General features: G+C 33.6%; 1 protein-coding gene across 12 annotated transcripts in view; it reads left to right on the forward strand.

The window, feature by feature from the left end:
- Ca-alpha1D (Ca[2+]-channel protein alpha[[1]] subunit D) overlaps nt 1–22,833 on the forward strand; it is a 391,248-nt gene that overhangs the window by 301,928 nt on the left and 66,487 nt on the right. For 8 of the 12 annotated variants that reach the window (XM_071582710.1, XM_071582711.1, XM_071582713.1 and 5 more), the window contains exons 29-30: nt 11,325–11,342; nt 19,364–19,552. In XM_071582710.1, coding sequence (XP_071438811.1) covers nt 11,325–11,342; nt 19,364–19,552 — 207 coding nt within the window. The remainder of the gene's footprint in view (nt 1–11,324; nt 11,343–19,363; nt 19,553–22,833) is intronic. The other 4 variants (XM_071582703.1, XM_071582707.1, XM_071582706.1 and 1 more) reach the window with 1 other exon arrangement.

Below are 22,833 nucleotides of genomic sequence, written 5' to 3' on the forward strand. Positions count from 1 at the left end.
ATATATATATATATATATATATATATATACATACCAATACACTAGTATAATTACATATCAATTGTTTAAGCCGGAATTGATGCATTGCGACAATTCAAGGTATTCATTTACAGAATAGAACATATTATTTTTTAAAAGGTTAAACAGCTTTTTCTTGAAAACAGGTACTTTTGTTTCATATTTGATTTCATGGGGAAGTTTATTGAATAACCTTAAGCCCATTGCTTTGGGCCCATGGGCAGTATTGTGTGTCCTGACAAATGGTTGGTGCAGGTCATTGCAGGTCCTTGTGTAGTGACTATGGTAATTGTGGTTGGACTTATAATGGGAAATATTACCCTTTGCATGTAAGATGACATTAAATATATATATGCAAGGTACTGGTAATAAACAAAGTCTTTTGAAGAGAGGTTTACATGGTGCATCGCAAGGAGCATTGCTCATAATGCGTATAATCCTCTTTTGGATTTTGAAGATTATGCCCGCATGGGGAGAGGAACCCCAGAAGAGGATACTGAAAGTAACACGAGAGTAAAATTCACCATAGTAAATGGATAGAAGGACCTCTAAATTTACAGAATACCTAATATTTCTAATAAGGAAGCATAGGGAGCTTAACTTGCTGCGTAATTTGAAAATATGTTCCTCCCAAGACATGTTTTTCTGTAGGATTACTCCCAGGAATTGGGTACTGGAATTTTGGGGAATGCTCACACCTTCTACATCTACTGAGATTGCAGATGAAACTTTCTTTTTATTCGAAAAATAAATCAGGCTGGACTTATTTAAATTGGGCTTTAGAAAGTTATGAAGACACCATGCATTGAAAAACTGAGCTACTTCAGCTGCTCTTTCTGTCAAGCTGTTTACTGAGGAGGCTGATACAATGATATTTGTATCATCAGCATACAGTATTGGGTCTATCCCCTTAATGAGCTTAAGATTGTCTGGGAGATCATTGATATAGATTAAAAATAAAATAGGACCAAGTACAGAACCCTGGGGAACACCCAGTGTTACTTCTCTACCAGGGGAAACAAATTTGGAGCCATTACTTGAGAGCTCAACATACTGATGCCGTTCACTTAGATAAGATTCAATCCATTTGTAGGGCGTGCCTCTTATACCATAGCATTTCAGTTTATATAGGAGTAACTGATGATTGACGAAGTCAAAAGCTTTACTGAAATCGAAAAATAATCCTAGAGTTTCAGTTCTATTATCCAATCCTGAAAGTATTTGATTCACCATGTGATATGTGGCTGTTGTAGTGGACCTTGTTTTCCTAAATCCATGTTGAGATGTGGATAATAGCTTATATGTCTCAAGATATGATACAAGACGTTGATAAAAAACTATTTCAAATATTTTCCCCAGCTGGTTTAACAGGGATATTGGTCTATAAGAATTCATTGCCATTTTGCAACCTTTCCCTTTGTATATTGGCACAATTTTTGCTGATTTAAGAGGGCTCGGGAAAATTCCAGTTTTTAGTGAAAGTGACCCTGAGATACGTGTATGAGGTCCCAAGGGGAGTATTTTAAATGGGAGGAAAGATTCATCGTTCTAGGAAGGCTATTTTTCTCAAAATATTGCATGGCTTGATGGTTTCCAGACAGACCTCATGTATCAATTTTAGTTTTTTTAAGTAAGCTACATTTTCCTATGTAGATCACTACTTTGAGATGAAGAGAGTACGTTTATGAAAATCATTGTGGTAAAAATCTTTTCTTTTTGCACTTAATTATAATACTATCAGCTGGAGAAATTGTTTTCATCACTTGCAGTTTAAGTAATCTGCTGGATTTTATTATATTGCAGTGGTTCTTTGTTCGATCAATGTTGAGCAGACCAGGAAATTTGAATTTACAGGGTATTATTATCCAAACCTCTAATTTTCTTGGCCATTCCCTTTAATCAAGTTCTGCCAACTATCCGTACTATATTTTCATACTACCTTGATCAAAAAGTTCCCGGAATAACCACCGTGTGGCGCTCCCATCGTTCCGATTTGAGTTCTGTTTTTTTTGTTAAATTGGTACATCTGTTGTTGATATTCCCTTTAAATCTTAGTGTCATAACTTGACATTTGCAAAAGTTACGTAGCCAAGAGTACATCTATCTCTGTGTGTGTTGGCGATTTTTTACAATTGCAGAAATGGATTTAAATTTGCAACAACGAACTTGTATTAAATTTTGCGTAAAAAACGGATTTAGTGGCGCACGGACGTTGGAAATGTTGGAAAAGTATTTCGGCAACGATTCTCTGAAAAAAACGGTCGTTTACCAGTGGCACGAGCGGTTCAGAAGTGGTCGTGAGTCAATCGAAGATGATGAACGCAGTGGCAGACCATCGACATCGAAAGTCGGTGAAAAAATTGATAAAGTAAAAGAAATGTTGGTCAATAACCGCAAATTAACCATCAGAGAAATAGCGGAGGACTTGAACATTGCCTATGGATCCGCCCAAGACATTGTGGTTAATGATTTGGGTTTCCGTCGTGTAGCAGCAAAGTACCTCAATTTCATGCAAAAAAGAGACCGTGTTGACGTCGCAAAAGACATGATTTGCGAGGTTGAATCCGATCCCACATTCATCAAACGGATCATTACTGGAGACGAGACGTGGGTTTATGAGTACGACACGCAATCCAGACATCAGGCAAGTGAATGGCGTTCACCAAATGAGCCGAGACCAAAAAAACCACGTCGTTTTCAGTCAAAAAAGAAGGCAATGCTGACGGTTTTCATGGATTACAACGGTGTAGTGCATCATGAATTTTTGCCAGAAGGCCAGACAGTAAACAAAGAGTATTATTTGGGCGTTATGAGACGTTTGCGTGAAGCAATTCGCCGAAAGAGACCAGAAATGTGGGCAGAAAACTCGTGGATTTTGCACCATGATAACGCACCGTCGCACAGTGCTATCATTATTCGTAATTTTTTGACGAAAAATGCAACAAATACCATCCAACAGCCACCGAATTCACCTGATTTGGCTCCCTGTGACTTCTTTCTGTTCAATCGAGTTAAAAAACCATTACGGGGAACGCGTTTTAGCAGCCGAGAGGAAGTAATGGAAAAATCGCAGGAAGCACTGATGGACATACCGAAAACCGAATATAAAAAATGTTTCGAGGATTGGATCAAGCGCTGGCATAAGTGTGTTGCAGTCGATGGGGATTACTTTGAAGGGGACAATATAGATTTAGATGAATAAACTTGTATTTTTAATTTTCTGAATAAATTCCGGGAAATTTTTGATCAAGGTAGTATATTAGCCAACACCTTATACTATTCTGGTTTTAGAGTTTTTATAACTATATAGTTATAACGTTATATATATGCTTCAATAGTGTTCAGGTTTATCAAGACTGGTATGCTTAAAATCTTGCTGCAAAGATGTATAGTCCAAAACAAACATCACAATGCTTTCATCTCAAAACTAATCAGGGATATTGGTTGATTTTGTAGATGTGCAATTGTCAATATCATTTATTACCTTCAGTCAGTCATTTATGCAATGTTGTTCAGTACTCTGCCCTGTCCAGTCAGTATTCGGGGGTATAATTGGTTTATACTGATTCTATTGACGTTTTTCCTGTATGAAAACACCACCTTTCAAGACTCAATTTGTTCATTGCTTCACTTTTTTCAATTTCCTCTTGGTACCTAAATTCTCTTACTTTATTTATTTTACTAAATGGTCCTTCCCATTTAGCATGGAGTCTGTCAGTGGAAAGCTATTTAGTTGTTGATAAAAAATTTCTGTCACATTACATTTTTCTTTCTCGTCCATAAGACCCCTATATCTTTATAATTTGGTAGCTTATGTATCTGAAAAAGGAGAAGAAATTTCTGATCATAGTACTCTGGATTGTCAGCTACCTTCTTCCTAAAATCTTTCCAAAGGGTTTTTTTGCCTTATCATTCAACATGTTACATTATTGGTTATGTGATATCCTTCAGTCTCTTTCTCCAGTCCTGCAGCAGATTATTAAGGAGTTCATACTGACTGCCTGTAATAGTGATTGTAGTTGTTTTGAATATGCGTGTTAATAAATTAATTGTTAAGGTTATTCCTCTCCACCTCTTGAAAATATTTACCCTTCCCATTTCTTGAAAGAGTGTTTGAGTTCCGAATGTCCAGTTCTCTGTGTATATTCTTGAATATATATAGGTACATACCTTAGACTCTTAAGAGTGAATTTTATTTATTCCAGATAGTGTAGAGCAATATGCGCTAACTTAATAATAATTATAACGATAAACTTTATTGGTTGCAGGGAATAATTATGTACCAATATAGGATAAGTAAAAAGTAATACAAGTATAAAAAATATAATTGAGTATTGTAGGTATCTTTCACATCAGAGTTTCTGTTAAGTAGGACAGCCCAAACTATGCCATTGGTACAAAAAGAATGTGAATATATGTATTGTGTATTTTGATGAAAATGGTGATCTAAATGGTTTTAACTTTTCAAGTATATGGGATCCTCACTAAATCAGATTGATTGCCGAATTGGATCATGTGCAGAGTAGAGGAGCTAGATTTTTAAAACGTTGCTATGATAAACTTTGTAGGGTATCCAAAATATTAGAGCAGCTAGGCTGGAAATCACTCACGGAGCAAACGTTAAATTACAGATTAAATCTCTTGCATAAATTGGAGGGATGTCTCTTTAACAGTGATGTTGAAAATGTATTATTACCCCAATCATACTATGGTAGGAGAGATCATGTCAATAAAATTAGAGATATTAAGTGTAGAACAGATAGAAATAAGATGTCATTTATTCCATGAACAATAACGGATCAGAATAACATTGACCGACCCCAGTAGGGTTATATTCGGGTTAAAATTAGTCTGGTATGTATTCACCCCCTGCTACGCACCCTAGTGGTGGCTTGCAGGGTACTAAACAGTAACTAAAAGAACCATGAAATTCCATTGGTATGCTTTAAACTTCTATTATACCTACTTTCAGTGAATTGAATAGTACTTAGATGTGCAATAATTTTTTTGTTGCTCCAGATTTATAATCTGTTTTAGCTGAAAATACCTTACTAGACTTTAAATGAGATTTTATAGCGTAACACTTAGTAAAGAGTCAGAGATATTGATTATCTTTTACATTAGTGGACAGCTAAATGTACATTTCATTCTGTTGATATTAGATAAATATTCTCCCCTCCAATGTGTATGTATTCATTGTTTATGGGTGTGTACCAGTTTTTCTTTATACTCAGAACCAACAATAATTCCACTGAGTGATCACAATAACACATGATAAAATTTTTATGAAGAGGGTCCTTGAGTATAAAAAAAATATTTATGCGTTAATTATGAATGTGTATGTACATTTCATAATTACATTTGACCTAGTAATAGTTCACTATAGGAATAAGTCTTTCTTATCAACTAAGAATTTAGCAACATGAAGGAGCAGTGTATATTTGGGGGTACATTTGATCTGTAGGAGCTGAAAGCCTTTGTATCATAATTAAAGCAGCCATTTTCAGCCGTAGATGCCCCAATAGGCTTCCAAATTTTAATGCAACAATTTCAGAGCGTAAAAATCATTCGCCTTGACTGGGACTCGAACCCAGATCCCTCAATATCCGGTCGAGTGCTTTAGCCACTTAAGCGACCGAGGCGTCCTCTTAAACTCTGAAATTTTGGGGCTTTTAAAGGAACAAGATGTTGTGACGAAATACCGTACATACAATGTCACAGGCAGTTTAAGAGGACGCCTCGGTAGCTTAAGTGGCTAAAGCACTCGACCGGATATTGAGGGATCTGGGTTCGAGTCCCAGTCAAGGCGAATGATTTTTACGCTCTGAAATTGTTGCATTAAAATGCACATTAGCGGATGACTCCATTAAAAGTTACTGTTGCGGCATCTCCCGCAGTTTCTTTGGAATTTTCCAAATTTTAATTACACTCTGTACATGACTAATGCCAATCAAGGATTCATTTGTCATATTCAGTGATTGTTGTAAAATAATTCATATAAATTTGCTTCTTGCTATTTCTGCTTGATATTTTGAAAAATATAGCTTAATTTACATTAATGTAGAATTTTCCAAATGATAGTGAACTTCATTACTTTTTATCTGTACTGAATTTATCTTCCCAGAGAATTCTTAACTAAACAATATTACCTGCCAATTTTTTACTACAAGACTCAAACTGAAATAGAAAATTTCCATCGATATACCTGCTGAAAAATACATTTTGTTAAATTTCAAATTACAGGAGCCCCTAGTAGAATGAAAAATCATGTTATAATGCAACAATTACTCCATTAAAAGTTACTGTTGTGGCATCTGCCGCAGTGTCTTTGGAATCATGTTATACCATATAAATTTGGCTATCAGGCGAGGAAGTCTTCTTTTCCGTCATAATTTTGATTGAATACCATTAAAATAGGAAAGATTAGTTGATGAAGCCATGAGTATCTCAAATGATCAAAGCAAAGGTAGTTAGGATTACATAAACAAAGCTCTTCATGAAAGTTTTTTTAATTCAGTTATGGATACATGTTCATTTTATTCTATGAATTATATATTGTTTTTGCTACTGAAACCAATTGACGTCTCTTAGATGTAGTAATTTATATAAATGTTTTGTTATTGTTTGATGAAGTTCATGCATCACCAATCTTGAAATTAAATGAGTGAGATAGTTTAATGATTTTCCCAAATTTGAGAAAGCTCTCCAGGCTAACTGGTTTATCATAGTAACAGAGAATTGATATACAGTACTGCAAAAGTTTGGTTTTGGAGGAATTTCACACCCAAACAACTCTCTTAAGAGTTAATACTGTTGATATTTCCCATATAAAAGCCAACATCACTAATAACCAGAATTTGAATGTGAATGAGATTTTCAGTTTAATTTCAAGTGACAGAGAGACAGTGTCTTTTAGCTGGTGAAGTTAGTACACCATATCTGAGTCAGTCTTCTAATTGATCAATGATAAATTTGGCATCCGTATTATTATTAATCACATCACTAGCCAGCCAACTCATAGCCCAGGCCTAAGTACAGTTATAATTTTGGCACACCATAATCTTACTAAAGCTCTCAGCCAGCATCCATTTCCTTCCTAAAGAAGATAGTTGATGCAAAATATGGCAGCAAGAAACAGGGTTATCCAACATTGATGGGCAGTGAACAATGGTCAATCGTGAGGGTTCAGAGGTCCCAGCAATCCTAGCCCCTAATTTCCCCCTAAAACGACCCTATTACATCTCCCATTGAACAGAGCAAGTCACTGACCTCCCACACACCCAAACATTCAGTGCAGCTAGCCTCTATCTCTGTCTCCATTCTCCACAACATGCTTATGTACTGATAATTCAGTGAATATTTTCCAAATGATTTTTACAGTTGGCACTTCTTTTTTAATTATCCTGAAGAAAATAAATTGTGATTAGTTTGCAAAAATGATGGTTACAGAAGCATATGAAGTCATTTGAATGGGTCATAATATGAAGCAGTACTTTAGATGACTCATATAAGTGCTGTTTATATTAGGTTTATAAATGACATAAATAAATCACATGGCTGTGGCAGAAAAAACTTTTCTACTGGGTATGATGCACATATCATTCTCTGCCAGCATTGTTGTGGGAGGGGAGGAAATGTATCTTGTTTGGACCGACACATAATCTGCTCATTGGATAACTAAACTTTTGGTAATTGATTCTCTACTGTAATTGGTATGATAGAAGGTTCTGATGTTGATGAACTAGTGACCATTTATCTATTTACTAAGCTCAGCATTGACTGATGTCTTTGTTTTAGGCTGAATGGGCAGTTTTGTTATGATAATGGTACTAATCAAGTGTACAGTGCACAAACACTAAATGTAAACACTCTTGGAGAGCCAATATATTATGATTCAGTTTTAGTGGCCAAAGATAGAAAATAAAAACTTCTAAAAAGATAAAAGTCACTGCTGCATCATACTAGTTTATATGGGCTTCTGCAGTTCTAGCTTGCTAGTGATGTGGTTATTAAAACAATTGACACCCATATTGCTGACATAGTTTTAGAAACTGTAAGCTAAGCAGAACTTATTAAAGCTATAATAAACCAACAGTAAGCAACTGTAATATTCATCAGTCAAATGACCACTTCGTTGATCATCACATTCCATAGAGGTAGCTACTGAATAGATGTTGTCCAACGATCATTGATGTGCTTTATTGCCACTCTGGTTCATGCATAAACACATGTCGAAGTTCTCCTGATGCAACCCTGCAACAAGTTGTACCTTTGCATGATTCACACCAAGTGTTCCAGTCTAAAGGTCAAAGTGGTCAATGCGTACACCTAATTCTTCGAAGTGGGGAGTCAGAAATGGAATGGCATTATGATGCATTGGTGCTTGAAGCAAGAGTCAGAATTCACCTCAGTGCTTCAGAATGTACTTCTGTTTCCACTTCCTCCATTTGGTGCAGTTGATTGATTGTTTTTATTCTCATTTTGGGGCTGCCAACTGAGGTTTTAAGTGCATTTATGTAAGAATTAGAACAATGCAACTATTAATGCATTCCAAAGAGTGAGAATTGGAATGTACCCTAGAATCAATTTTTTCACTTTTGAAGGGGATCCCAATTCCTTGATCTGCACCTGAATATGATGAATTGGAGAATATAATTTGCCTATCGCTGCTTTTTAATAATACTCTGATTCCTAAGGATGCATTCACATATTCCTTTTGTGGCTGATATTGAATGGAAATATGGTATTCCTGAGCCAAAGTATTAATAGCTGAGCAGGCGAACGGCTGTTAATTGTATATGTCAAATTTCTTTTTTCAACTGGAGTCCAAAATAAAACTAAGCACATAATATAGTCCATTAAATATTAGTTGAACTTTCATAAGGAAACAATTGATGTTTTTGTCAAATAGTATTTATTGATTGAGCAGTTACAGTAAAGATTAAGAACTAAAAAGCTATCATTCCTCCCAACAATTTAGAATGTTGGAATGTGAAAAATAAAAAAGGGGCATATTCATTAAGTTAATGCATTAGACTCAGAATAGCCATTAATACAAATTTATTTAATGCATTTGATGTTAGTATTTGATATGTTTTTTCCCTTAGAGAAAAAATAATGATTGATTTTAAGGTCAACCTTTTTCCAAAAATCTGAAATCACCATGCAAGGCATATTCACCAGAGGCTTAATTTTGAATTATGTAGTTGTGAAGCAGATATAATTCAGTGGTTTGGTGTAGCTGCATTCAGCTAGGTTAAAAAGTTCAGCAATGCTCTTACCTATTATCCTACAATTTGGAGTGTTTTTTCGTACTTGGGTGTGATCTAGATTCTGGCAGTGATGGTCTATAGGGCGCATAAGAAAAAGTCCAAAGTGGCCTTTTAAAATCTAAAAATTATAAAGGGTCCTAGATTTGCTGAAGACTTGGCAAAATATATTTGCTGGAAGATGTGCTTCAAAATGGTCCCTTGAGAAGAATTATTTTAGAGCAGTCATATATGATATCATTTTTCATCCCAAATTGGGTAATATATTTAGCCTGCTATGTGAATCTTTCTAACATTTTGATTCTGCTGATTTATTCTTTGAAAATGTCAATTAAAACCTTTTCAGTTGATCCTGAAATATTTTTCAATAATTGTGTTGCACATTTGCACGCAGACCTAATGAATATTGATTAAAAAATGGAACAGGTGTGGGTCCCTTATGACTTTTGTGTAATCATCATGGATACAGAATTTTTCTTTGTCAATATGATTTTTAAATGGTTACATATCTGTAACGAGACATTTCTTGGTCTTATTCTTTCACATGTTGCCACTAATTTTGAATGATATTTTCATGGTGTTAAATCTTTGTGAAAAATATCTGGTAACAGAAATGTAATCCTTTAAAAATCATAATGTTTTAGCAAAATTCGTTATACACTTCTGTTGGCATAGATATGCAAGGAAACATCAATATATGTTATATCTTCTTGTTAAATATAAAATTGCAATTTTCTCTTTGGGAAATAGGAAAATGGCTATGATTTACGTATAGTGACCCACTGGCTATTTTTGTGAGGCAAGCTACTTCCATATTAGATTTCATTTATAGATCTTTTAGGAAATATAATTTTGTACTCTTTATATCATCTATATGTGTTGGGTATTTTTCAGTGGTTGTTCAACATTTCAATTTAAACTTTTTGTACCCTGTAAAAATTTAACAGCTGCTGAAAGGTGATGACTTCAATAGTTGATGAGTTCCACTTTAAAAAAATAATTATTCAAGGCATAGTAGGTATTGTTCTATAACATCAATTTGTTTATTCTTGGCACTCACCCCTATTTTTATTCATTGAGATTTATTCTTATTTCAGAAAAGACAAACAGTCTAAACATGAGATGATTATATTATGATCTCTGATTTGGTATTTAAAATGTCACAACCCATCCAAAGGGAGAGAGGCAAAGATTTAGTTTTTTCTTATGTTTCTCGTAAGATCAGATTTAAACTGGTTTGCTCAAGTTTGTATTTACAGTTATGAGTGCATATTTGAAAAAATATGTAAATGAAATAATTGATAGTAACTTTCAATATACCTTTTTCCAGTAATCATCTGACCCACTAAATCAGTTTTAATGGGGGTGCCTTTGGTTTTGCTCAAGATTTTCATTTCTAGCTGTTTATGGCCTATTTATGACTGCAAATACAAACTTTAGCCAAGTTATCTCAAAATTATCAAGTAGCAGTTTTTCCATTTCATATACAGCATTCAATATGACACAACTTACAATAAAAATTTACATATTTTAGTTCATGTGTTCTTTAATCATTATTCTAAAGTACAATTCCCAGGTAATTTGGCAATACGTTTTACAAATATATGTTCTTACTCATCTCATGCAGTATTTACCCAATTAATCACTATAACAACTTATCTGCTTAATTTCTTAAATAACTATTGTATTCAATAATTACACCATAAATAATAAAAGTAATAAATGGCTATCTTGACTGACACAAACAGTTTTACTAAAGTAAAATATAAACTTAATTGCTATGTTCTTCACTTAAATACTACTTTCCGCTTGAGATTCTTTGCTATCTCTAAAGAAATTAACTTCATATTATCATTCAGCCAAAACTTTAAAACCCACTATGGACTTTGAATACTTGGAGTTGACACATTGCAGCAAAAATATCTGTTAAAGTATACGTTTGCTGGACCATCTAATCTTCATCTCTTAAGAAAATGACTTATCACTACTGTATTTACTAATTACTAAGGTCTTTCATTCCATGCCTCAACATTCCAGACACCTGCAAGGTTTAAGGTTTGTGTTAAGTAACTAATATAATAAATGTTCTATTATTGTGAATTTTGTTGCATTAGACTAATTACTGAATGCATGCTATATAAGAAAGAACTCATTCTGTTATATTCTTTGAAATGAAACTTTTCTGCTCAAGCCTTCATGCTATTTGTTTTAACTTTTATAATATATACTTTTATGGCATTGGTAAAAGCATGAACTGAATTTCTTCTTTGCAACTTGCAATGAGAAAATCTGCGGCAGCTATTTACTTACAAAACAACCCATTTAAATAATATTATGAATGCTGAATTAAATCCATTATTGATTTATGCACCACTACATTTTCTGAATTAAGATATATTTTTGCTAGTTATGAACAACTTTCTGCATGATATTATTTATATCATGCCATTTTTACTGAATTTACATGTATACACACACACACACACACACACACACATACATGCATACATATGTAAACACACGCTTGCTTGCGCACAGACATACCCACCTACTTATGATACCTTATGTCAGCATCGATTCTTTGTTGACAATCACCACAGATTGGTAGACAAGGTTCAATAGCCTTGTTTGTGCATTTCTTTGTTTTCTTTGAAATTTAGTTACATGAATGATAATTTATGAACTGCTGGATGGCAAAATTTGACTTTCTAATGTGTCACTAAAATGCATGAACCAACTAAATTTATTTCTACAGCTAGAGGAAAGTGCCTTTTACAACTTAAGTAATGCAGCAACATTTTGCCTTTGAAATATTTTTTTGCAATATCAACCCTTTTAGCCAAAACATTGCATATAGTGTGTCTATTGGATGCTATCCTTATGAAATTATTATAGCTCTCATGTTGTGTTTTCTTTGCCAAGAAATTGTGTGTGTTTGAAAAGGGAAATTGTTTTAATGAGGTGTAATACATGCTGATATATTAACTTAGTGTCAAAGGCTGTATGTTTGTTCTTAGTTTAATTTTAGAATTGTATATTTTGAAACAATATATTAGTTGGTAGTTTTACTGAACTGTGACTCAATTAGGTTATCTGTGTTCCTTTAGATTAAGCATTGTTCCAATTATTTTCAGGTCTGGTGTTCAAATCAATTTTTATCCTCACATATTTTCAATTTTATGTGGCTATGCTAATGATTTTGCCAAATATGACTCCAAAAATTATTTATCATTTAAATAATGGATATATGTTGTGGAAACATATAAAAGCCGTTTCATTTAATTAAAAAAAACAATTTCTTTATGATCAACTTAAAATACATGCTAAAATTTAATGATAGTTGTTGATTTTTATACTTTTAAGTTTTTCATAGACATGAGATTAAAGATCTTTGTCCTGGATTTAGCCCAATTTTTTCGAGTGAAGATATTTGATAATTTGCTCCCATACCAGTTTGATTTTCTATAAAGAACTATGAAAATGGCTCTTTATAAAAAATTGAGATTAAAAATTCAAACTTTGCTTATTTTAATGCCTTAGAAGCATTTTGGTTTTTTATATATTCATAGCTTAAATATTTATATCCTTCATGGTCTTAATTTCCACAAGGGTTGTCTTTCTTGCACTGATTCATTTAGTCTATCATTGCTAGTTCATTTGTACATTTGTTGCTTGGATTAACACATTTTTATTTAGAAAAATGAGTTTACACATTAATCCTATTATGTTTTCCTCAAAGTTATGCTTCTGTGCATAACCATGCATTACATTTTTGGGTAAGATGCATAACTACTTGATTTTGCAATAAACCAATTTTATCTTGTTCTTGTCTAATTAAAAATGTATAACTGTATCAACAGCAACATTATAGTGGTAAACAGGAAATTTTCTTGGTGGGGGATAGCAGGTGTTTTAAATGTTAGTATCTTGCATTAAGTAGGGGCATATTATACATAGCAAGCAAGCATTGCAGAAAAATGGTAGGATTAGGTATGAAATTAAAAATGGTATGTATATCTTTTGAAATGCAATGTGGTAGCTTTTACTTGCTATGGTGGTCTTATAGTTTTGCCAGGTTTCATTTTTATGTTTCATGTAGTAACATAATGTGTTAGGTATGCCCATGGAACTCATGATCCTTGTCAGATCTTATGCCCCTGTGCATTTTATTTATTCTTAACGTACCCATTTAATGAGTTAGTAAAATATATATGTATGTAATATGTGTGCTATTTTTTTATTATTCATGTAACAGCTCCGCTAAAATTAATACAATGTTAAAGATTAAATGCATTAAGAAAACTAAGTTTTTAATATAGGATGCCTGTACCTGAGAAAGTCCTAAAATTGAATTTTTTTTACTTTTAGATAATATATAATGTCAATTCTATGTTTAAAAGACAGTTGTATTTAGAGTCAATAAAAATTTTAAAATAGGTTAAACAGGTGAAATGGCTCAAGCAAAGCTATAAATCTCAGACTGAAATTATGAGTAAATTAAGCTTAAGTGCCTTGTAGATGAAGCTTTCACTCTTTAGAGATTCACATTTTAATCCAAATTATCACTTCATGTTACCCTGGCGACATTACTTTTGAAAGGTGTTGAATATATATTCCTTCTGGTCTGTACACCTGTAAGTGTGCTAAAAGAGATTAACTCTCCATAGTAAATAAAAAACTTCTTTTATGGCCTGAATAAAGTATACAGCCTGCAATAAGTCGGTGGAATTATTTATTATCCATTGATAATCAATAATATGGTGTTGTGTTGGTTAAAGTTCTCCTGCTAAATTGAGGACTGATTCATGCTGTTCATCTGTTATAGTTCTCCTTGAAAGAGGTAGTTATTTGGAAGCCTATCGATGTCAGTAAACACCCTAGAACTTCATCAATGTGTTATTGTATGATTGCTGAGATCTCTGAGTGGTTTCCCTTTGTCTGAGCATATTAATAAGTTGATTTTTTATTGATCTTAGGCATTCTAGAAATAAAATTTGTTGTCTCCAGCATAACTTTATGGAATTTGCATAACCTATTGAAATGAAATGTGTGAAAAAGTGGATAGAATTACAAAGTCAATAATTTCATTTCAATTCAATGTTCTAGAAATAATTATTTTTGGTTTTTCAATATGACTTTTTACGCCTGTCTCTATAATTTGACATAGTTGTGGCGAATGAGAGTGGCATGAGGCTGTTGTCAATTGAATTTTTGTGTTGATATGAAATTATCGCAAAACAAGCAAATTACATCCTTGGGTGAAACAAGATAATATTGTAGTTTCCAGTCATCCCTACAAATCCTGTTTACTTCCTTCAACATTCTCTTGATATTCTTTTGCATGATAGGTTTTATCGGTAGAGACTAAAAAATAAATTAAACAAATGCAGGGGTGCTGAGTGTCTGTTATTCAGTTCCATATCAAATGGAAAACCTGTACTGTTACCAATAATTGGTAATAGTAATGTGTACTGTAAACCAACCGGACTTGCCAAGCTTCATGTAATATTGAGGCCAGCTACTGCAGGGGTGTTAACTTACATTCGAGATTACTTAGAAGTATAAAGAAGGAAAGAAGAGCCTGAAAGAAGTACATATAGAATGTTAAAGTAGCCCTTTGAACTTGCTAATATTTTATTTGTGGCTTTCAGTTGTGGATAATTAACAATAATATTAATTTGATTATTCAAGTGATCAGGAGACATCATAAGTAGAAGTCATTGATTTTAACTCAATTTGACTCATTAGACTAGATTATTTCATTGGATCTTTGTTTACTCAGTAGGCATTTCAAATTATTTATTTTAAGATTAAAATAAAAATAAAATTATTTGTTTTGCAAAAACTTGTATTGATTCCGAAGGTAACACTTAATGGCCTATAAATCCTTAGCCAGTCTTTAGGCCCTGAGGTCCCTACCCCTGTTGTTAGTTCCATGAGATTTCTCTTAATTGATTTTCATAAGTTCATAAATTAGAAGCAAGCGAATATTTTATTAGAATTTGAATGCTAATAATTTCATTTGTTCCATTTGTATTGATAAATAAATTGTATACCTAACCATTCAGTTGAAATATTTTGGGATTTGCAAGAAGTTTATATCTTTTCCATTTCAGTAACAATGCAGAATAGACCTTATGTGGGGCTAGTCATTTGGTATGAGTGGTGGCTCTAGAGTACTTTTTTCAATCATTTAAAATTTGCTCCTGTTAACTTGGGCCTTTCTTTTCTCAAAATAATTTAACAAAGAAGAGGTAATATAAAAATTTTACTTAAAAAACTTATTGCAACATGGATTGGGATGATGCGGAGGCTAGCAAACTGGCTTCCCACCCAGAGGAGACCCGGGTTTGATACCTGGAGAAGGCAGATCTTTTTCAGTGGTATCCCAATCCTTACTTGAGGTGCTTTGTGGAGAGCACTTTAAGTGAGTACACCATCTGTCAGATGAGACGTTAAACTGCGGACCCCTTGGCGCCTTTTGTTAACATTAGTCTCATGCCAAAATTGGGTTTTTCTCCACTCTTCCTCCTTTACCATCCATCCCTAATAGTGCAAATGACCTCAGCTGTCAGTTGCCTCTCCTAATAACTACTAAAACTACTTATTGCCACAGTAACTTCTAAAACCTCTTTCTTCTAACTACCAGTAAAACCACCTGGAGGTCACAAACAATCAGTAGAGAATGAAAATGGTATGATACTGCATAGGAGGTCTCTTGTGCTAAGAGAAAGTTCATATTAGGATAAAGTACTCAAAAGGTTACCCTGTAAATCCTAGTAATAAATGAGTGCAAATGAATTCTGAAAAATGTATTTTTCTCCTGCAGTCTTCATGCTTATTTCTAATTACATTCTAGAATTATATGTTTCAGTCATTCAATCCAACAGAATACACAGAATGAACAGATAAACTTAATATCTTTACCTGAGAGTTGTAAAGAAGTGAAGAGTGCTGCTTGGAGGTATTTATTGGTACTCCTGTTGAACACTGTATTTAAGAAGGACCATATAGTTTTGTACTATTAGCAATATTTAAAATTAGGATTTGGCAAATCCTGAGATTTATGAGATATCGTATCTCACTTTTAGAAAGTTTTATCGGGTTCATTATATTTTCATCTTGCATTTGAAACCTAACTATTTCTCTGCATTTTTGATTGTAAAGTAGAATGAGTGGCAAGAAAGTAGATGTAAATATTTTTGCCATTATTGGTATAGAAATCCATCAGAATATATAGAGACCTTTAAATATTAATAACATTGCTAAAGTTTGGTCTGTGTTTACTGTTGATTTTCTAGTTCATAAATTGTGTATATAAAATCATCCTGGAGAAGAAATTACTTAATTAATCATTAAATATATTTTTAGAAATTCTTAACCTGAAATGTTTTCTATCAGTGAATGCATGCTTGCTACAATGCCTATTAAACTAATCAATTTTGTATGCAAATTGTATTTTACAACCATTTTAAGGCATATTTTGCTGAAGGTTACATTTCGAGTATAATTTATAATGGAGGTATTAATAGCACAATCTATATATCTTTAATTTTTAAGGTAATATAAAATTAATTGCAAAAATTCCACACTCTTAACCATCAAACATCTTTTAATTAAAGCTTTACCAATTCACCCATCTTCATATGTAGTACTCTTTGAAAGGCAAATAGATGTACTTTGGTTTATGATAATAATGCTCTGACATTAAAAAAAATTGAAATCTGAAGATTTTTATAGCTTAAGATTTTTAGGTTTTTAGTATTAAATTTGCTATTCTGTCTAGACTTCAGTCAAGTTTATAACTTTCATGTATAAATTTAATGGAGAAATTACATTTTGCATAATTCTTTCTTTAAAATGTAATGAACAATTCAGTTCACATTTAATGATGAATTTTACTCATTTTTTCATTCGCATCATTACACACTACAAGTTTTACATTGTGGTTATTTTTTTAAATTTTAATTCAACTTTTTTTATGGGACTGATTAGGCATCACCTGAGATTTTTTTTCCCTGAAGGGTATTTACATTAAGTTTTAAATATGTTACATGCAACATTTTTTGAAAGAAGGATGCTGAAAAGTTCCATGGTAAACATTGTTTTTCATCATATACATGTTGATTGTGCTTAGAATTCCTCCCTTAACTCTGGTTTATCACTACCATATATGTGTAGAACATAGGTTCTGTATACTATATATCAATAAGGAAAAGAAAATTGCCTTGGCTTTAACTTTAATGGTAAAATTTTATTTTTTTCTTCATTTAGATTTGATTGAAATTTTTGTTTTTATAATCCTTGATTTTTTGCTTAGCATATTTATCTAATTGTTCACCCTTGTTAAATTGTAATTATTCATAATTGAGAGGGATGCAGTAGTCCAGGGTGATAGATAGTAGGGCTACTTATCCGAGGATCTGGGTTTGATTCCCAGGCACACCTCTGGGCACCCTCAGTTTCGCAGAACTGTGTGCCTTTAGGGTTCCAGTTCTTCCTGAGAAACCATGGGTAGCACAGGGAAGGGAACTGCTCCCCCTCCCCCCCCAACCCTGATATGTGAATTTCACATGCCGTTGGGCTTAGTAATAGGTGAGCTCTACCCTTTCTTATCAAACCAGCCTTCTGGTTGATAGCTGTGGTTATTCATCTTCAAAAGGGCAGAAGGCAACAAACATGATTTTTTTTGCTTTTTTATGATTACCTGACAATAAATTTATTTGTATACAATATATGTAGTAGAGGAGTAAAGTGTTGAACTACTGACCAGAGGGCCCGGGTTCAATTCCTAGGCATGTCTCTCTGGGCACCCTCGGCTCCACCCGAGCTGTGATTTTTCAGGTACCAGAACTACCTGGGAACCCATAGTTAGCACAGGGAAAGGAACTGCCCCCCTACCCTGATCTGTGAATTTCACACGCCATTGGGCTAAGTATTAGGTGAACTCTATCAACACCTACCAACCCGACCTTTATGTTGATTACTATGTTTATGGCTTTTTTATATGTACAAAGTAATGGTGTTAATACTACCCATTATTTTGTCAAATTATGAAAAAGGATGCACAAGAGGTATTTCAGCCAATCAAAGGTTGAATGTTCATTCTAGGTTGCACTTTAGTGTAACTATAGAACATTGAAAGTGAGAAGAATTTTATCATGTGCATCATATGTAGTTTGGTAATTTTATTCACTATTATGAAGCTCTTATGTTTGGTAGGTTTTGGATGAAAGGGGATAGTTTTTATGGAGCTCAAACTTTTTCATTTGAAAGTACATCTGATGAGCATGGGTAGTTATTAATTGATTTTGATAAAATTAACTATTTTGCAATGTAATTATGGTCAGTTCATAATGACTGAGGAAATGGACCTTCAGCAAATAACGTATTTTTTCTGCAATTTTACCATTGTGTTATTAAGGTTATTATTAACTGGTCTTCATACTTAAAATATAAATTTTTAACCTAAAATTTTATTTCTATACTAGTTGTTTTGGCCTTCATGCATCAATATTCTTGTATGTCCATGTTTTGTTTTTTCATCATATTATTATCATTTGCTTGATAAGCACATAGCCTAAATTGCAACAGAACAAAATGATTTTAACAATCGTATGAAGATAAATTCTAGGTGGAACACTCTGATGATACTGTTTACAAGTATTTCAAGTTTTTCTTTTAAACTATAGGCATGAAAATATACATATGATTGGGAATTTTATTAATTTTTTTTTGGCAAGAACTAGCTCAGAGACTGCGTCATTTCCACTAATATTCATTTCATTTTGCCTGCTTCCTTGTAAGGTTTTGAATTTGGATAAAATTACTTGTGGTTATAGATTATACCTGGCTAAAGTGCACATTATTATTCATAACATTGTAGTGGTAATAAGACTACTGCATCTTGCATAACTCCACGCCATTTGCATCTATCAGGTAGCATTACACTCCTGTTGATAGTGAATTAACTTTAGAATATTTTACATAATAATTAGTCAGTTTTGTTTTGAATATATTATTTTTTCACATCTTATTTAATTATTAAAAGAAAAATTTCTCCTTTATATTTCTAGCCAGGGTCAAACATCATATCTATAAACTTCTTTCGGCTGTTTCGTGTAATGAGACTTGTAAAACTTCTGAGCAGAGGAGAGGGCATTAGAACATTATTATGGACATTCATAAAATCTTTCCAAGCCCTTCCATATGTAGCTCTTCTCATAGTGATGTTGTTTTTCATCTATGCTGTTATCGGAATGCAGGTAAGGTGCTTTCTTCCATTGACATTAACATGCTTTTTTTATAAATTTATATCTATTGTAAGTAGTCGTTGTCATCATCCATATTCCTAAAAACATTTAAATAAAATGTTACTTCTAATTCATATAAATATATGGCTAACAGAGAAACCAAGACAGTTATAATTTTAAGAAAATCATTTATTTTGAACCACATTTTTCTAACATTTTCAGCTGTTTTATTAGAGTTTACTAAAGGGATGTAGCCCAATCCTGATTTCTCTTAAGAGCCATTGGGTTAATCCTTCACCATAACCAAATAATCCTGCATAATACTTGTACTGAAGGAAAATCAATGCTGGTAAGATGAATTTATCAGAAATTCTCTCTAATAAGGGATGGGGGAGCCAAATGGGAATTGAGTTCAGAAAAGATTCAGCTCAAGTATTAGAGATTTCGAGAGCATTTCTTACAAAGTTAACCATGAAGTGGATAATGTGTTATTTAACATTGTTTACATTTGAGAACAATTGGTGAAATATTAACTATGAAATATATTGCAAGGTAAAATGGTATTGTATATCATTATATAATTTTTATGCTCCATGAGCTGTATAAAAAATTAATTTTTTTATCTTTGATTGTTGTTAGTTGCATCATCCTTGGCATATATTCACATTACAGCTATTTTCAACAGCTTTTATATTATAGTATAGCATTTAAATAGCTTCCATAAGTGATAAGTTTAGATGCATGACGTTTCTGTGTTGCACATGAACACCATTTTGGTGCAATTCCCTTCACAATATGACGTTTATGTGGAGGTTCCAACCAAGAATTGTTTGGTTGCTTATTAGTATTTTAATCACCTTAAGCTTAGTACGATAGAATAAATTGAAAGTAATTTTCGGAAAGAGTATTTGTGTATTAATAGATCCCAGAGTTATCCATGGCCCAATAAAATGGCAGCTGCTTATGGAACCACAAAATTAATAAATCAATATTGGAGTTATTACGGGAAAAAGTACATTGGATGGAATGTAAAATGTGGAAGATCATGCTGCTATGTTATTTTTTCTTATTGTCATTGCTGATTTTGTGTAACACTTCATTATTATTAAATGGCAAGTTAAATCCTGGCAAAAAGATTTAAAATTGCAAAACTGGTTGAATGCATCAGAAAAACTGGCATTTTTGTTAGTGCTTGCATACAATATCAATATGTCTGTGATATGGGAATGCATATGTTTTCAAAAAGATTATTGGTAACAAATATCAAGGTTATTTTTAAAAAGCCATCTCTTGATTGCATAAATTCATGACTGATGACACACGTTATGTAATATATTACACCTATGATATGTAATCATTAGTTTTTTATTGTGAGGTGATATTCGTTTAGAATCTGATGGATTTTGTGAGTGCCAGGGAAGTAGGTGGTGATGAGTTTGATACTATCAAGGCAGTTCAATTAGGGCCGAGGATTGTATCTGGCAGTGTGGGGTAGAATTTTGCTATTGAGTATATTTTTGAGGTACCCACATATGCTGAGGGAGTGGTAGAGACCTTCTGTATATTGCTGTAAGGGATGTGTTGCTAATATATATTCAGTGTCAGTGTACTACTGCTAGAGAACCAGAAAAGTAGATGTACATGTTTTGTACATATGTATTTATTTATGTGTTTATGTGTCCTATCACCATACCATTAAGATTGGTTATTAGTAGATTTTGTTTCAAGATATATTTTGAAATGGCTGCTTTAATTATGAGGCTCTACTTTCTGAATTCTATATTATTTAGTACTTGGTGTAGCAGCATAATTCGGATTCAAACTCCCTTCAAATCAGCAAGTTATGCTGCCCCTGCACCCTGTATTAGTATACGGGAAGGCAACTGACAGCTAACGTCATTTTGCCATTAGGTTTAAGTGGCTAATTAGGTAGGGTTAAGATGTTCAATGATTGGAGGAAGGGCAGAGAGAAACCTGGTATTAGAATTAGCATACTTGTAGTGATAGGCGTCAAGGGATCCACCGTTAAAAATACCATCCAACAAATGGTGTACTCCCTTAAAGTACTATCAACATAGCACCCCAAGTAAAGATCAGGATCCTACTGAAAAATCCTTCCACCGCCAGGATTTGAACATGACCTTTTAGGGTGAGGAGCCAGTGCATGAATTGAGGGTGCTCTAGCTATTAACGTAATATTTAACATTATGCTCCCAGAACTTTTTTTTTAATTTTGGGTGGATTCAAAACCATCCGTTCCAGAGGGAAGAGGAATGAACTAAGGGGCATAGAGAATGGAGGTGTGGGGCAAAAGTGGGGAAATAATTCAAAAAAATCTTAGACTCTGAAATTTTGGGGCCATTTCAATGCAACAATTTCAGAGTGTGAGGACGCCTCAATAGCTGAACTGGCTAAAGCACTCGACCAGATATTGAGGGATCTGGGTTCGAATCCCAGTGAAGGCAAATGATTTTTACAACCTGAAATTGTTGCATTGAAATGCACATTAGCAAATGACTCCGTTAAAAGTTACTGTTGCGGCATCTCCTGCAGTTTCTTTGGAGTTTGTCAATACAATCTGTTTAATCCAGTAAACATGCACTCAAAGAAGCAAAATGTATGTTTCTTCCAAAGCTTTTAGCTAAAGAGGTGTGGCTGTTGGGAGGGAAGAGAGAAAAGGGTAGAAACAGTTATCAAAGTTCTCATTATGAAGGGTGTCATGTTAAGAAACTGTGAGAGGGGTATACAGAGAAGATAGCTTACACAAGGCTCCATGATGATCTAGCAGAGTGGTGGACATATGAAGACATACAGGAGTGGTGCATTGAACAATATAAAAGGGAGGACATAGTTTACATTTAAGGAAGTCTATGATGTTACTACAGGAGCAGGATGGGGGGAAGGGATGGGAGAAATTCAGGCGGTTACTTTGGGTGAAGGTTTGATTGGTCACAATGTAAAAGTTCGGCAGTTGCATAAAGCAGATATTATCTTGGCAGAAGGACCTCGTGGTTTTAAGTATGTCACCAAAATATGCAGGACATCAGAAGGTAACTGATTGACATTTGGGAAGGAGGTCATTGATGTTTTGGTTATTGGCAATGATGGGTGAAAGATCTCTTATAATGGCTTAGAGGAATTGCACCCTGGGGAAGTTATTGGTCCAGGTAGAAAGTTTATTTTGTTGTCCAAACTGCTAACACCTTCCATGACCTACACTTTACCACAAGTACTGCCCTGGGCCCATAAGCTCTTAGGGTTCACCATTAACCTCAATAGTAATAATTTAAAGT

This window comes from Hetaerina americana, unplaced genomic scaffold (assembly GCF_022747635.1).
Source record: "Hetaerina americana unplaced genomic scaffold, ioHetAmer1.1.p SCAF_12, whole genome shotgun sequence".
Taxonomy (NCBI): Eukaryota; Metazoa; Arthropoda; class Insecta; order Odonata; family Calopterygidae; genus Hetaerina; species Hetaerina americana.